The 17,228-nt window shown below is 45.1% G+C and overlaps 1 protein-coding gene across 1 annotated transcript; it reads left to right on the top strand.

Annotated features, from left to right (window-relative positions):
• Window positions 1-2,598: 2,598 nt before the first annotated feature.
• LOC310755878 (keratin, type II cytoskeletal cochleal-like) lies at window positions 2,599-15,993 on the top strand. Its single transcript, XM_083599282.1, has 9 exons — window positions 2,599-3,703; window positions 6,831-7,045; window positions 7,412-7,472; window positions 8,362-8,457; window positions 9,802-9,966; window positions 10,941-11,066; window positions 11,571-11,791; window positions 14,403-14,437; window positions 15,299-15,993. Exons 1-9 carry the CDS (start codon window positions 3,182-3,184, stop codon window positions 15,586-15,588), a joined length of 1,731 nt encoding a protein of 576 aa, XP_083455408.1. The 5' UTR covers window positions 2,599-3,181; the 3' UTR covers window positions 15,589-15,993.
• Window positions 15,994-17,228: the final 1,235 nt, after the last annotated feature.

Raw genomic sequence — 17,228 nt, 5'->3', positions numbered from 1 at the left:
ACACAAGGAGGGCATAGTTCCCCTGTTAATGGTATAAGAAGACATATTCATGATTTTGGCACTGCTGCAGTGGTGCTTACCCCACACAGTGGAGAGAATAGTGGGAAACCAGAAACTCTCATTTCATGAAGTGTCCAATGGCCCTTTGAGACTCTACTGGACCATTTCCATTTTTTTGTGTTATGGCCCAGTTCTGAGACGACACAAGTCTGGTGAAATGTCTCTCAACTGTGCTTGTGAGGGAGCAGACAATGCTGTAGCTTTGTCGAAACTACCTAGGTGTGGAATTGATTGGGGCAAGGATGAGAAACCACTGGGTGCTACATATAAGCCACTCTGAGCTTTCTAAGTATCAGTTGTGGCGGTGTTGTTTTTCCATACCATAAAAAACTAGAGTCCTTTCTTGCACATGCATGCCTTTGTGGTTAAGGTGAACTGAGCTTTCCCTAGCCATAGAGGATCTGGGGTTCCCACCCTTCTGCTAGGGCCTCCCTACCACACACTTTTCTTCTTTCAAATAAGAATTGCATAATTGAACATTCTCACTGTGGTCATTTCTTTTCCTTTTGTATATTGTTCTTCCATTCTGGAGGGTTCTAAGGAACTGCATGCTGGAACTTGTGATCAAACCTGCTTTAAAAAAACAGACACCAAAAAAAACTGGGGAGGAATTATCTTCCTGGTGAGTCTTGAGATTGAAATGTGGGTAACTGCAAACCAGAGCTGTACATGGCTAGCATGTTTTGTGGCAGAATAGGTCGTTTCATATCGCTTGTCCCTTCTGCTCCCTGATTGCTGGTCCCACCACTGCTCTGTACCAGGTTTCATTGCTGAAACACACTGTCAATGACTCCAACTCTAGCACATGATTTGGTGTGCCAATCATGCATTGCTGGATTCCACCTTCCCCCTCTCGCAAAAAACCCCCACCCCATTATCATTAATAACTATCAAGTTATAGTATTTGCTTTACCTATTTAATTAATTTATATACCACTTTATCATTTAACAGTCTAAGCTGTCTACAAATCCCAGCAAAAAAAGAAATCAGTCCTGGCCCTGATCAAGCCAACACCTAGTTAGTTTCACATTTATTAGCAACACCCTATAGATCCCGGGCCCTAAGGAAGTCAGATTAGCCTCAACTAGGGCCAGGGCCTTTTCAACACTGGCTCCGGCCTGGTGGAACGCTCTGTCTCATGAGACCAGGGCCCTGCAGGATCTGATTTCTTTCCACAGGGCCTGTAAGACAGAGTTGCTCCGCCTGGCCTTTGGCTTGGAATCAACTTGATCCCCTCCCCCTCTTTCCTCTTTCCTTTTTCCTTCTGTGATGGAACTCCTATTTGGGAACTTCCCTGGCTTTTTTCTGGCTCATGTAGGACCAGTCTGGATAGTTGGCCTTGGTGAAGATTTGACGTTTTCACCCCCAAAAAGTTTTTGATTTGAGTTTCTACTGAAATGAGGCTGCATTTTAATGTTGTATTTTAATCTTGTTTTTAAGCTGTATTTTAATCAATTGTTTTTATACCTGGTGTTAGCCGCCCTGAGCCCGGTCTTGGCTGGGGAGGGCGCGGTATAAATAGAAATTATTATTATTATTATTATTATTATTATTATTATTATTATTATTATTATTGCATAAGCTCGAGGGAAGACCCTTGGGATCTCTGCAGTGCAGCTTCTCCTTCCTGCCTGACCATCCTGCCCTTCTTCCCCAACCAACCTTTGTTCCAGCTTCCTGCCCAACTAACTTCCCACCCCCCGACAGCCCCAGATTGCTATGGGTGGCCAGAACCAACCCAAGACCACATGCAACTAAATCCCCCTGACTCAGACCAAGCCCAATCTCTACCATGTCAGCCAGATGCAGTTCAGGATTTAGCTAACTGTCATATTGCCAGAACATTACCATGAATGACATTTTGCTGGTGGACTGATCTTGGGAAAAGTTACCTGAGGGGTCACATATATTGTGGGGCCTGGACCCCAAAGGTGCAATTTAAAATGTTTAAAACTAAGAAGTAAATTCCTCAGCTTCGTATATGTGGAGAACAGGGCAAGGAACATGTGTTCATAGGGCTTTAGCGTAATCTTTCTCTCATCTACCATTTAAGAAACTACTCATCCCCCAGAACACCAGCATCTTGAGTTTCCAGAAGAGCAACTGGAAATAATATCAGTCTTGTGGATGCAGCTCTCCTCACCAGTTCTCTTTTAGTAATGGATGCTTTTGAATTATGGTGCTGGAGGAGACTCTTGAGAGTCCCATGGACTGCAAGAAGATCAAACCTATCCATTATGAAGGAAATCAGCCCTGAGTGCTCACTGGAAGGACAGATCCTGAAGCTGAGACTCCAATACTTTGGCCACCTCATGAGAAGAGAAGACTCCCTGGAAAAGACCCCGATGTTGGGAAAGATGGAGGGCACAAGAAGAAGGGGATGACAGAGGACGAGATGGTTGGATAGTGTTCTCGAAGCTACCAGCATGAGTTTGACCAAACTGCGGGAGGCAGTGAAAGACAGGAGTGCCTGGCGTGCTCTGGTCCGTGGGGTCACGAGAGTCGGACACGACTAAACAACAACAACTTACAATGGTCAGTTTATCTAACCCTGCCAGCCTGCACAAATTCATCCATTCAAGCTCTGCAGAATTGCAGGTGCTTGAGAAAGTTACCAGCTCTTGGCCACACTTTCTGACGCTTAGGTGTGCCCATCCCTGCCTTCAATTTAGGGAGGACAGTGAAGAATAGGCCATCACCTTCACAGAATTGAGTAAGTGATTTTGCCATGAGATATAGCACCGGCCTGCTTTCTTCTCGTTCCCCAGCTCAAGTACAAATTGAACTCATTAACAGTGCCAGTCTCCAACGGAGGCCAGGGAAGGTGATCATTATCTTCAGATGACAAGCAAGCCTTGCTGAGACTCTTGTACTTCCATTCATCCTTTTGTGTATGGGTGTGTGTGGCATGGCAGGGTGATGTCACCACCCAGAAAAGCCGCAGGGCATGCCCAGCCCCATTAATCAGAAAGATGATCCATCTTAAATCATGCAACCAATCCCACTTCCTCCAGAATATAAATAAAAAGAAGAGCCCTTAAGTCCCAGAGAAAGCAAGTGCACCCGCCTCCGTCTCATCACCTATCTGTGCTCTCTCTTGCTCTCTCCACGCCAGTCAAAATGTCTCACCAAACTTCAGTGAAGATCCAGAGGAGAGGCTTCAGCAACTCCTCTGCCATCGTGCCTGGCTGTGGCCGCACCAGCTTCACTTCGCGCACTGTAACCAGAGGTGGAAGCTGTGGTGTTGGTGGTGCTGGTTTTGGTAGGGTCAGTGGCGGCAGTGGCGGCGGCTTTGGCAGCCGAAGCCTCTGCAATCTTGGTGGATTTAATAGGGTCGCAGCGGCTGGTGGTGCTTCCAGCATTGGTTATGGTTGTGGTTACGGTGGTGGCCTTGGCAGTGGATTTGGGCTTGGTGGTGGAGCAGGTGGCAGCTATGGGCTGGTTGGAGCTGGCTTTGGCGGTGGGAGAGGCGGTCCCGGCTTCCCTGTTTGCCCACCTGGCGGGATTCAAGAAGTGACCATCAATCAGCAGCTGCTGGCACCTCTCAACTTGGAGATTGACCCCAACATACAGAGAGTCCGCAAAGAGGAGGGGGAGCAGATCAAGACGCTCAACAACAAATTTGCATCCTTCATTGATAAGGTGAGAAGTCAGATTTCATGAATGCCTTATCCTGCGACCCTTGAGTTGTTTCAGACCATTCAGTCGCTTTATTTCTGCTATTCTCCTTCATTCTAGCTCAGGCCACTATCACCATTTAACACAGGCACTACCAGCCATGTGCTCAGCGGCACAGAGTTGTCAACTTTTTATTGGCCGTGCTTTTGATTCTGAGAGCAGCACTTTCTGCAAAAAAAATGCAACTGATCCTTTTTTGTTTGTTTGTTTTGCCATGGACCTAAAGTGATCAGGAAACCTTCTAGAGTTGCGATTGTATCATGCCTGAAATTAACGTGGCTTCAAGGCAAATTTGCAGATTCTTTCTCGGGAGGAGCATCTGAGCACTCAGTAATTTCAATAAGATCGGTGAAATTCCCCATAACCTCTTTACTTGGATAACAGTTTCAAGTTGCTGTTAGGCACTTGTCCAAGGCTGGTAAAATAAGTTGGCAAGCAGAGTCCAGAAACATGGAGGGGGGAAGCAATTCTACCCCAGAGGGTTTGCATTTGATGCAGAAAGCAGGGCTGGAAGGAGAGATGACTCATGGTGAATAGCAGTGATGGATAGGAGAGAGTCAAATAGCAGCACTGAAGATGCACGCAAGATGAGCCTTGAGTGGTTCACGGAGCTCATTCATTCATTCATTTGCTCACATTCGTAATTTGCCTCATCCCAAAGTTTGAGTGCAGGTAATAATATATTAAGAGTGGTTGTATTAACAGCCTGATCCTCTGCAAGCTTGCTTTGAAATAAATCTCAGTGTTCAGTGGGACTCACAGGTAAATGTGCTCAGCACTGCAGCCTTAAAAACCTCATTAAAAGTTAAATCAAATCAAATCAATTAAAACACAATGCAAAAATAATGTTATTTGCTTTACATCCTTGCAATTTTACTCCACTTTTCCTCCAAGTAGCTCAAGGTGAAATGCATAGCCCAGCAATCCTATTTTATCTTCACAACAGCCCTTTGAGGTAGGTCAGACTGAGAGAGAGAGAGAGAGCGATTGGATCCATGGTCACCCAGTGAGCTTCATGGCTGAGAAGGGATTTGAATTTCGAATCTTAGTACATATCCTAATGGCAACAACCAAGCTCCCTTAAAAGATGCTCAATCCTGAGCAGAGATGAAGTTCGATGAGGGATGGGAAAGGGGTTCCATATAACTCAAATAACTCAAAACTTAAAAGGCTTTCTTAATGTGTATTACATAAATTGATGCAAAATCTGAGTTATCTCTGCGTGTATGTGTGTGTGTGTGTAGACAGATGATAGATAGACAGACAGATAGATAGATGATAGATAGATGATAGATAGATGATAGATAGATAGATGATAGATAGATAGATATAGATAGGTGATAGATAGTTATTTCAACCCAGCCTATATGTGTACTTAGGGTTAGACTCCACTCAGTGTGGAATTTCCCTATGTGCCTTGTTAACACTTGACTCTGTGTATTGCTAAAAGAGCCCTTAATACAACTAGTGGTCATATTAACTGTGGCCTAAGATCAGCTTTAGAAGCCTTGCCATTAAGAGACTGGCAGGCACCAAAGACAGGGTCAGTTCAGCCCTGGCTTATGGAATTTATTTCTAAGGGATGTGTGATTGGCCTTCTCTGTGCCAGTCTTCAAAAAGACCTTGAGGATAAACTAAGATAGTTTCATTCATGCCACTGCTGGGTTCTAGAGCATTGGTTTTAGTTTATAGAACTTTGTGGTTATTTTTGTGCTAGGCTTAACATCCTTTAAGAGTTACCTAATTTGTACTTAACTGGCTTTTTGTTGTTTCGATTTTGGAATTGGTTGTTTTATGTGCCATACATTTGTAAGCTTCCTAGAAATTGAATTGTCCTGTAAGGCAACTCCAGAAACCAACAAATGAACAACATAAATAAAATGGAACGTAAGTCTTGTTACCTGAACGATTTGCAGGAAACTAGCTTGTAACTCCTGCTGTTGTGCATGATCTAGGATGTCCTTCCAATCAACTGCAGTAAATACCTCCAGTATTTAGGCTTAGAATAATGCTTTAAAGTGGGACCCAAACTGTTGAAATTAATGGCCCAAATTAATGTCACCTTCCCAGCCCTTCTTTCTTCCTCAGCAGCAGAAACACACAAATACCAACACTGAACAAACATATGTCCCCCCCCCCATTCTTCATGTGAATATACCTAGGCAATAATAGAATTTAAACATGAGATACAGGAAGGGAACACAATTTAGAAGGGCCAATGTGGGAATCTGTTTCTTCAAGGGTCCTTCAATGGTGTGTTGCTGGCTTGGTAAAAGCAAGCAAGGAAGGAAGGTCCTCATTACGAGACTAACCCAGGCATGGGCAAACTTGGCCCTCCAGATGTTTTGGGACTACAGTTCCCATCATCCCTGACCACTGGTCCTGTTAACTAGGGTTGATGGGAGTTGTAGTCCCAAAATGGCTGGAGGGCCGAGTTTGCCCATGCCTGGACTAACCCAATAATATGTCAGGACTCACCTGTAAGGAGAGACTCCCACTTAGGAAAATTGGAAGCTGCCTTGTATTGTGTCAGGACAGTGGCCTATCTACCTTAATATTGTCTACACTGACTGGCCGTGGCTCCCTGGGGTATCAGATGAGGGGCATGCCCTTTCCTACCTTAAGATGCCAGGGATTGAACCAGTAAACCATCTGCGTGCAGAGCAGTTACTCAGCCACAGAGCGATGGCCCTTGCCAGTTTGTGAAACACTTGCTTAGCATCCCCATTGGAGTGTGACTTTTGTTTAGTTGTTTAGTCGTGTCCAACTCTTCGTGACCACCAGGCACTCCTGTCTTCCACTTCCTCCCGCAGCTTGGTCAAACTCATGCTTGTAGCTTCGAGAATACTGTCCAAACATCTTGTCCTCTGTCGTCCCCTTCTCCTTGTGCCCTCCATCTTTCCCAACATCAGGGTCTTTTCCAGGGAGTCTTCTCTTCTCCTGAGGTGGCCAAAGTATTGGAGCCTCAGCTTCAGGATCTGTCCTTCCAGTGAGCACTCAGGGCTGATTTCCTTCAGAATGGATAGGTTTGATCTTCTTGCAGTCCACTTTTAGAAATGGTTAATGATGCCGTAGGTCTTTCTGCTTCCAGGTGCGTTTCCTTGAACAACAGAACAAAGTGCTGGAAACAAAATGGACATTGCTTCAGGAGCAGGGCCAGAAAACGATCCGAAACAACATTGAGCCCCTTTTTGAAGCTTACATCAACAATCTGAGGAAACAGCTGAGCTGCCTGGAGAGTAACAAAGGAAGACTGGCTGGAGAACTGAGCAACATGCAGAACCTAGTTGAGGACTTCAAGCAGAAGTAAACCTCTCTCTCCCTCTCAGTTTGTTTTCTATGTCTTCCTTCTCTTCTACACCTCCTCCCCTTTCTGCTAAAGCCACAATTCACACAAGCAAACAGCTTAACAGCAACTTCAAATGCAACACGCACCATGTGGCAGTCTGTGCATGCACAGCATAACATCTGTCATGTGGTTTGACCACATGGTGGATTTCAACAGGCTTGGTTTACAGGCCCTCCAGGTCTTTTCTTTGCCAGTCGTGGTGCAAATTGGCCCTTTGTGATCAAGAATAACCTCTTAGATACCATCAGCGCCATTCCAAACTTCTTTAAGCATTGCAGCCATCTCTTAATTGTTTTTCCTCTCTGTCTGTCCTGCCCAAACAGATATGAAGATGAGATCAACAGGCGTACAACTGCAGAAAATGAGTTTGTCACCCTCAAGAAGGTGAGTGTCTGTAGATAGCCCATGGGAAAATAGTTTTGCTATGAGGGGTAGTAATCCTTTGCTATCGTATCCCACAAACCCTGCAGACAACTAAGTTTAAAATATGTTTCTACAAAGAAAGCTGTAATCATTCACAGTTGCTAGGCCACAGTCCTTTGTTTTTAAGAGACACATGTAAGTGTGTGTGTGTTGTTGTCCACAAAATGGACATATCACTCATTATTAGTGATGTAACTGGCATTAGCCAATAGGTGCCCGCCACAGTCATGCATCTGTACCCCACAGAGCACACTCATGGTAGTAAGTAATCAATTTAGGAGCTGGATCACCCTCTCTTATGCTTTAACTTTAGACTGTCTAGTTCAGGGGTGAGCAACCCGCGGCTCCGGAGCTGCATGTGGCTCTTTTACACCTTTGCCGCGGCTCCGGGGTGGATACTAGTGAGGGGAGGAGGCGCATTGTGTGCCCTGACACTCCCCACTGTGGTGGGCGCTGTACTGGCTGTGACGTCGCATGGGGGCGGTGCGTGCGTTAGTCACGCACCGTCCCGACATCACCTTCCCGCCCGCCCGCTACATTGTAAGGGGCATGTACGCTGGTCACTGCATGGAAAGGGGGCACGTACGCTGGTCACTGTTTTGAAGGGGAGTGAAGAGCACACACACACACAAAGGTAACTTGTTAATTTAACGTTTATTTCTGTGAGGAGGAGTAATTCTGAGGGGTCAAACAAAGAAATAATAATAAAAGTGACAAAAAAGTTATTTTTATAATGACGAGTTTTGCGGCTCCCAGGTTTTTTTTTCTTCAGAAATGGGTCCAAGTGGCTCTTTTTGTCTTAAAGGTTGCAGACCCCTGGTCTAGTTCAACAATATCTTCTTTTTTTCAGGATGTGGATACTGCCTACATGAACAAAGTAGAGCTGGAAGCCAGGGCAGATTCCTTCAATGATGAACTCAACTTCCTCAAAGCACTGTATGAAGCGGTAAGGATCACACCTATTCACTTTAGCTGAAGTGTCCTGTGCTGTACGGTTATTAAACGTGGACTGCCAAAGAGGCCATCTAGCCATCTGCCTTGCTATTCAGCTAGAAAAAGAGCCCCGTTTCAGAACCTCCCGTGGATAATAAGGACAAAATGAAGGTTTATCCATGGGCTTTTGTTGTCTCTCAACTAGAGCTGCCATCCATTTTGCCTAAAGTGTAATTTTGAAGCAAACTCTAAAGATTCGGGTTGGGTGAAAAACAACTTTGAAAGAAAGCGATTTCAAAGGAAGCAAAAGAGAGAGAAAGGGAATACTAGCAAAGTTTATCAGAAGGAATGAGATTTACCTTTACATAAATAACTTGCTATTAGGCTTCAACTGCTAAGGTAAAAAATAAAAGAAACACCTGATGGTATTTTTCTGGAAAATTACAAGTTTAAAAAATAAATAAATGAGAGTGAATTTCTTAAAGGGGTCCTCTTTCCAACATCTTTATATGCTAGAGGTAAAAGTATTACTCCTGTGAAAGGGCAAAAAATGTTGGAAGGGACTATAGGATCACGCCTTTAGCCCCACCCCCCAATGATATGAGGGTTTGTCCTCCCAGCCCTGCCTCAACATTACTCACACATTGAGGGAAGATCTGAAGGGGGGGTGTCTGAAAACACATAGGGAGTCCCCATGAGTCAGAACTTTGGAGTGCACAGAGTTCCAGCTCACAGGAACAGCCTGTGTGCAGCTCCCCCACTTCAGAGCTGGATCACATTGGGATCCAGGAGAAGCAATGGCAGGGCAAGTGCATTCAGTCCCACTATTAATCATGCAGAACACAGAACACCTGAACCCAGAGGTGTGTTGTGCTCATGGTGCTTCACTTCTTGGCAAGAAATGTATGGTGATGTTACGATCCTTTGTGAATTCCATGAGAAACTCATCTTCTTCCCAGCATACCATAGCACTAGTCTGTCCTGCTAAGTTTGAATGGGTAATGGAATTTTAAGGGAACAGAGAGAGCTACGTTGAAAGTCCAGGAATTATAGGGTGGGGTTTGAGTGTCCTGTACAGCGCCTTCTTTTAATTGCCTATGAATAATCATGGCTCCAATCCCTGCAATTCGTGTGTTCTATCTTCTTATGTTTTAAAAACCTATTTTCATTTTGAAAAAGAAAAAGAAAACAGGTGTTTTGGAAGCAGAATGAGCTATGTGTATGCAAGTTTGCTTGCTTGCGTAACTCCTTACAGCTGAAGGATTCGTTTGGGGCACAGTTTGGGCTGGGAATTTGCAGAGGATGCAGAATTCAGTATTATATGGCTTTGATTGAGATGTTGCTGCCTCAACTACAGGAACTTGCACAGATGCAGACACAAGTCTCTGACACTTCCGTGATTCTTTCAATGGACAACAACCGCAGCCTGGATCTCGACAGCATCATTGCTGAAGTCAAAGCTCAGTATGAAGACATTGCAAACAAGAGCAGGGTGGAGGCTGAATCCTGGTACCAAAGCAAGGTAAAACATCATAAAGGAACTAGAGAAGGGTGACTTTCCTGATGGTTCATGGCTTAGAAAATAAGCCAAGTTGCTTCTTCCCCTTATTTCTGAAATGACTAGGCTTATTTTCAAAAGCCACTGAAAAATTGCTTCCGAACCACCCCTTCTTCCTCACTAGTCTCCCAAACTCTTCCCTTTCCTTTAAACTAGATTTACTTGGCCAGGGAACCAACAGCATACTCAGGTCTTAGGGAAGGAGGGAGAGCTGATGTCTCCCTCCCTACTTCAGTGTGCTGGTAGAATGCCAGAAGAAAGGCCACCATGGCCCATGGAAATGTATTTTACCCAATGAGTATTGCAGTAATAGCATATCTAGCATATACTCATGCACCGGGCTTTTTTGTGACAGTACTCACCATTACAAGGTACCAACACCACTTCTTTGCTGCCCATCGCAGCCATTTTATGCTGGTAAAGGTAAAGGTAAGGGACCCCTGACAGTTAAGTCCAGTTGCGAACGAACCTGAGGTTGCGGCGCTCATCTGGCTTTACTGGGAGAGGGAGTCGCCGTTTGTCCGCAGACAGTTTTTCCGAGTCATGTGGCCAGCATGACTAAGCCGCTTCTGGCGAACCAGAGCAGCACACAGAAATGCCGTTTACCTTCCCGCTGGAGCGGTACCTATTTATCTACTTGCACTTTGATGTGCTTTTGAACTGCTAGGTGGGCAGGAGGAGGGACCGAGCAACGGGAGCTCACCCCGTCACAGGGATTCGAACTGCTGACCCTCCGATCGGCAAGCCCTAGGTTCTGTGGTTTAGACCACAGCACCACCCGAGATTTTATGCTGGTACTCAGAGCATTGATCAATATTTGAGTACCGGCACCTGATTTTTTTAAAATAAAAAAACACCCCATATGTATAGAAAATAAGAATGGGTGCTCCAAATGGAATTAACCTAATGTTGCTGTGTTTGCTTTCTGCCTATATTAGTATGAGGAACTCCAGGCTACTGCCGGAAGACACGGTGATGACCTTCGCAACACCAAGCATGAGATTTCTGAACTCACCCGACAAATCCAGAGGCTGCGCGCTGAAATTGACAATGTGAAGAAGCAGGTATGGCCTTGCTGGAAAAGATGAAATGTGAAAATGTGTTTAGAATTCTTTAAAGGAGAACCTTAAATGTGTTGGGGGGTTCTTCCTCCAAGGGATACAAGAGAGAATTTCCATAGGAGAACTTTGGTCCAATACATAACTTTTTACCTAGGCTTTCCCTGACTCATAAGATCGGGTCTTGTTAATCCCTGTATTTATCTGCTTTTATAATGCAATTTTACATTGTATTTTATCTCTGTTTTTATAATACTGTTTTGTAGTTTTTATGTTATATTTTTGCATCTCGCTTGGAGATTTTTAAATATTAAGTGGTGTAGGTATGCGTTTAAGTAAATAAATAAAATAGAGGGAGGAGAGTTGCTCAATATCATCTCATAATCATGCAAAATGGCTGATTATTTATTTAGTGCAGTCAGTATCAATGGTGGTTTATGGAGTAACATAAGGAAACAAGGAGCTTACCATTTAAGCTAACCAGTCTTTTCTCTCCCTACCTGCAAACAGTGTGCCAATCTTCAGGCAGCCATTGCGGAAGCAGAAGAGCGGGGCGAGCTGGCTCTCAAGGATGCAAGGCAAAAGCTTGCTGAGCTTGAGGATGCTCTTCAGAGAGCCAAGCAAGACATGGCCAGGCAGCTGAAGGACTACCAGGAACTGATGAGTGTCAAGCTAGCCCTAGATATTGAGATTGCCACCTACAGAAAGCTTCTGGAAGGAGAGGAATGCCGGTCAGTGAGATACAATCTTTGCAACCTTGTACACATCCCATCCTTTCTCCAATGTTGATAAATCTAAGATGACATATCCAATGTGGGGCATTCCAGATGCTGCTGGACTCCAGCTCCCATCAAGCCTGACCATCGGCCATGCAGGCAGGGACTAATGGGAATAGGACAACATCAGAAAGGCACCACGTTGGCTACCTCTGCTAATGATCACTGCGTACAGAAGGGAGAGGTGATAGCTCTTCATCTAAACCCGGGCTTTCCAAACTTGAGTCTCCAGCTGGTTTTGGAATACAGTTCCCCTCATCCTTGACCACTGGTCCTGCTAGCTAGGGATTGTGGGAGTGTAGTCCAAAAACAGCTGGAGACCTGAGTTTGGGAAACCCTGATCTAGACCAAGCGTGGGGGACCTTAGGCCATCCAGATGTTGCTAAACTACAGCTCCCATCATTCCTTCTCATTGGCCATGCTCATTGACTGATGGGGGTGTGGTAGAAGTTCAGCAACATCTGGAGGGCCAAGGGCTCTCTACACCTGGTCTCAGTAAAGAACTACCACCTCTGTCAGAACACAGAGCTGATAGTTGTTCCCTAGTCCTACTTCCGATCTACCATTATACCATTCTGGTTGTGACGTAATTAAAGGATATTAAATATCCTTGAGTAATCTTAAGTGCCTGTCTGTCTTGGAGCCCAAATGAGGGATAACTTGTCCTCAGTCAACAATAAAGTATTGTCTGGTGTGCTGCTCCAGTGGTTTTCCCATGTACAGCTACCAATGTCACATGGAACAGTCAAGCTTCCCAATTTTACTGTCTGGTGGGAATATCATAGAACAATGGTTTTCAACCAGTGTGCCTTGGCACCCCGGGGTGCCTTGAATGATGGTCAGGGGTGCCGTGGGCAACACTGGCCTCTGTCCCTCTTTCCTCCTTTTCTTATGTGTACAAACACAGATATCAGTCCGCTATTGATTGCACCCCATATGAAATGCTTTACAAAAAGAAGCCATATGTAAAACATTTCAAAATTTTTGGTTCAGAGGTATGGGTGCACACTTTGCAGAACAACAAACTGAGCAAACGTGGTGAACATGGTATTTTTCTGGGTTATGAAAAAGGTTCCTATCATGTGTTAATCACTGACACAAAGGCGATTAGGCTGACCAGAAGTATGGATTGTAATCCAAAATGGGACAGAGTTGGCCTTTTTCAATGTCATCCCATTTCAGATGGTGATGGTGCAAAAGCAGTTAAGAAAGAGGCAGATTCTGTTGTTGCTGATGATAATGCTGATGCCAACATAGATTCTGATGATGACACAGATTATCCAAGTCCAAAAGCCTCTCTTAAACAATCAGATGAGTCTGACACTGATTCAGACACAGCACCTTCATTTACATTAGGTCGTCATTCTCCCATCTCTGCCTCCAAAAGTCTTGTGCAGCTGTTTGTTGCAGCGGCCCTGGCTACAAGCTCCCCAGGCGAATGGTGCCTCTGGGGCTGGCCAGGGGGTGCTGGTTGCCAGGAGCTGAGGCGGCCTCGGAGTAAGCAAGCAAGCGGGTGAGGGAGCCCAGCCAGCCAGTCTGCCAGCCCTTGCTGTTGGGAATGGATGGACAAATGGGAGGCTGTGCTGGCCTTGGTTGTGCTTCCTGTGTGCAATGCCTGCCTGGGAGCTGGGTGGCTGGCAGCAAAGGGAAGCCTCTCTGCCATGCAGGCCTGGCTGTGCCTGCTGCTGCTGCCACCGCTTCCTCCCAGTGTGAGAAAGGTGCTGGCCTCATGTTCACTGCTAAGGCTGGGGGCAGCCTCTTCCCAGGTCCCTGTGGGGCAGCAGGAAAAGGCACTTCTCTTTGGGGCAGCAGCAGCAGCAGCTCAGAGACCAGGGGTGCTGGCAGCTGCTTCTTGGGGAGAAGGGGAGAGGAGGCTAAAGGAACTCTCCACAAGGGAGGATATTAGAAAAGGGGTGAGGGGGCTGCAGGGCAAGAGGTGACATAACTGAGCTACTGAGGCTCTGAGTGCATTTCCCCACAGGGGAGCCGCAGAAAGAATGTAGTTGCTCAAGGGAGCTGTGGACTCAAAAAGGCTGAAAAATGGTTGTGGAAGACCAGAGGAAGTTGTGCACACTGCTTTACATGCCACCTAAGGGAGCTTGCAGGGATGTGGGTGGTGCTGTGGGTTAAACCACAGAGCCTAGGACTTGCTGATCAGAAGTTCGGAGGTTCGAATCCCTGCGGCGGGGTGAGCTCCCGTTGCTCGGTCCCTGCTCCTGCCAACCTAGCAGTTCAAAAGCACGTCAAAGTGCAAGCAGATAAATAGGTGGGAAGGTAAACAGCATTTCTGTGTGCTGCTCTGGTTCGCCTGAAGCGGCTTAGTCATGCTGGCCACATGACTCGGAAGCTGTACACCGGCTCCCTCAGCCAATAAAGTGAGATGAGCGTCGCAACCCCCGAGTTGGCCACGAATGGACCTAATGGTCAGGGGTCCCTTCACCTTTACCTTTAAGGGGGCTTGCAGATTTCATCACAATGAACTGCACAATTCTGCTTCTTTTCAAACTTGCTCCAGTCGTTCCGTCTGGGCTTGAATCCTTACCACCCTCTTTTTGTTTTCTGACAGCCTGGCTAGTGATGGAGCAGGAACAGTGAACATCTGTAAGTATCCTGGGGAAATGTTTATAGCTTTGCACGTTGGGGAAAGGATGAAATAAATGATGCCTTGTTTCAGTTCACATTTGGAGGGCTGCACATAATGCTTCCACTCACCCATCTCACCATACCTCCTCTGTGCCCACATTTGTACACTGTAAAGCCCTGAATAGCTATGCCTATCCATTTGCACAGTTGCTGTTCTGATGCAACATCTTGGGTTTTCTCTGCTGGTGCAATGCTGCAGCTCTCAAAGCTGCTTAGCTTTAATGGGTTGTTCCCAAACGTTGCATACAACTCAGTGTTTTTTGCCCTATTCATTTTGTGCATCTGGAAGTTAGCCGTTCATAGGGATAGATAAGAAACTCAATTCATTTAATATTTAAAAATGAAGCTACCTAATTCATACTTTATAAACAATACTCAAAGCAAAACTCAGTCACCTTTCAAAATCTGTACTTTTCCTACTTTTGCAATGCAGTTCTCCAGCCAAGTAACATGTGCAGAAATGCATATTCCAGGGGAAAGTGTGCACAGAAATGCATATACATACTAGTGAAAGTAGCATGCAGAAATGCATCCCATTGCAGAAATATGCTTTGCAAAAAATGTCAGTATTAGGCAAAATTGCATGCAAAAGTGGAGAAATTCACAATGAAATGCTGGTGTATTTTCACTAGCACTTTTTTTTAAAAAATGCAAACTGATGTGGAAATGTGGAGTACTGAATTTAAGATTGGAAGAATGAGAAAATGATAGAGCCAGAATGGACAGATTTGCCCATTCCTACCCATTCATTCAACCCAGACACAGACAGACTGATGTGCTCTCAATGAGTCCTGATGACGTGTCCTTTCCCTTTCATAGCTGTTGTCTCTTCAACCATCGGACGTAGCGGTGTGGCCGCTGTTGGCAGCGGTCTTGGCTATGGAGGCGGATGCAACGTTGGCTATGGAGGCGGAAGCAGCCTCAGCCTGGGAGGAGGTAGCGGTTTTGGAGTAGGAGGAGGCTGTGTGGGCCTTGGGAGTGGACTTGGTGCTGGAGGAAGCAGCTTCAGCTCTGGGAGTGGAAGAGGCGTCGGAGGAGTGAGTCTCGGAGGCGGCAGCTGCTCTAGCATGAAATTTGTTTCCTCTTCTCAAAAATCCTACAGATCCTAAAGCTCAAACTTCCTTGTAGCCTTTGAAAACAAAAATGTAACTTGTGAACCATGTCTCACCTAGGCCTCCCTCTTGAAAGTACATACTCCTATTGTGAGTGGCTTGTTCAATACCATCCCTTTGTTTTATCACATTTGGGGGGAAATGTAAAACTCTACTTTTCAGATGATCTGTGTTGTAATGGGCTCTCTGCCACTGACAGAGTTTGCACCAATTTTTAATCTTGCTTCACCTCTCCACTTCATTGTTCATCCTTTCCAATCAGAATTCTAAAGTTTCAAATTTTGTATAAACCAGATCACCGTTTTCTGATTCTTGCTTTAATTCTTTGATGCCTGACTTCACTTTTTTGGGTTTGTGTGTGTGTTATTGTGTTCAATAAAATGCATATTGTAATTTATAAAATTTTCTAGTCCTTTTGAATATACATCAGTTATCTCAAATAACTTGAGCACTTGCACAACAGGTTGAAAGTTTCTGAAGTGCTTTACATTTCACTATTCTGGACAACAGTTCTGGGAAAGAGGCCAGTATTAGAGATGTTGCAGGTGTTGGTGTGGGGGGGAGGGAAGGGGTTAAGGTTGAGGCAAAAGTGGCTTTCCTAAGACTATCTGTTGGATGAGTTTATAAAAAAATTAACTAGGTGCTTCCTGGAATGAATGCAATTTCCATTCTGACCCGTGTTCATCACAATCAGCAGTTTCTGGCCCAGTGCAGTTAAATTCCCACTAAATGCTACATTGTCACTGTCTTCTATTGAATGTAAGTCATTTAATTTACTCCAATCTAAAGAAAATGTCAAAAACAACATTAAAAAGTCTATGTATCATTTGTGGGCTTAGAAAAAGGATGTGAACGAATACCAATCATATTCACTTATCTTTTCCTGACCACAAATACACAAACTGCAACAATTTCCACTTCCTTTTCTATTTTTGCTGGAGTTCTGACATCCCTATTTTTTAGCTCCTCTTGGCTGCTAAGCCAGCCTTCTGCAACGTGGTGCCCGCCAGATGCTGTTGGACGACATCTCCTATCATTCCTGATTATTGGCCACGCAGGCTGTGGTTGATAGGAGTTATAGTCTACTCTAAAACATCTGGAGGTCACAAAATTGGCGAAGGCTAGGCTAACCAGCCCTATAATAAAATAGATAGGGAGGGCTATCACATTTCAACCCAAATCTTTTAGATTTACACCTGGACTATTATATGGAGCAAAATGATTGAGGCAGCAGAAGGCTTATTCACAATGCCACATAAATTATTTTGCTTAAAATTATTCATCATTAAATTAAATTCTTGAATACAAGGTTGTAGCCTTTCAGACCTTTCCCATTGGTTGGGTCTGCGTTGCTCCCGAGGGGGGAGGAAGGAGTCAAGAGACACCAAGGTTTGGTTCAGAGAAAGAGTCTTTATTTCTGCTTTCTGGAGCAGCAGAAGGCACTGCGTGAATCGGTTCACAGCAAGCATACTTAAGAGAAGTTACACAGAGCTTATATCCCCTCCAGGTCCCCCTTCCCTCCTCCCCAGGAATCATGAGTTTATACACGTAAGTTTACATCCTTGAGCATGAACAGATATTCCTGTTCCTGTACTCTTATCTTACCCCCAGGTGTGGGGGCTGACAGGCCTGTCTTA

The sequence above is a fragment of the Podarcis filfolensis genome (genome assembly GCF_964270895.1).
Source record: "Podarcis filfolensis genome assembly, chromosome: 2".
NCBI classification, from domain to species: domain Eukaryota; kingdom Metazoa; phylum Chordata; class Lepidosauria; order Squamata; family Lacertidae; genus Podarcis; species Podarcis filfolensis.
The sequence above is the reverse complement of the archived record's forward strand: the minus strand, read 5'-3'. Positions and strand labels throughout refer to the sequence as shown.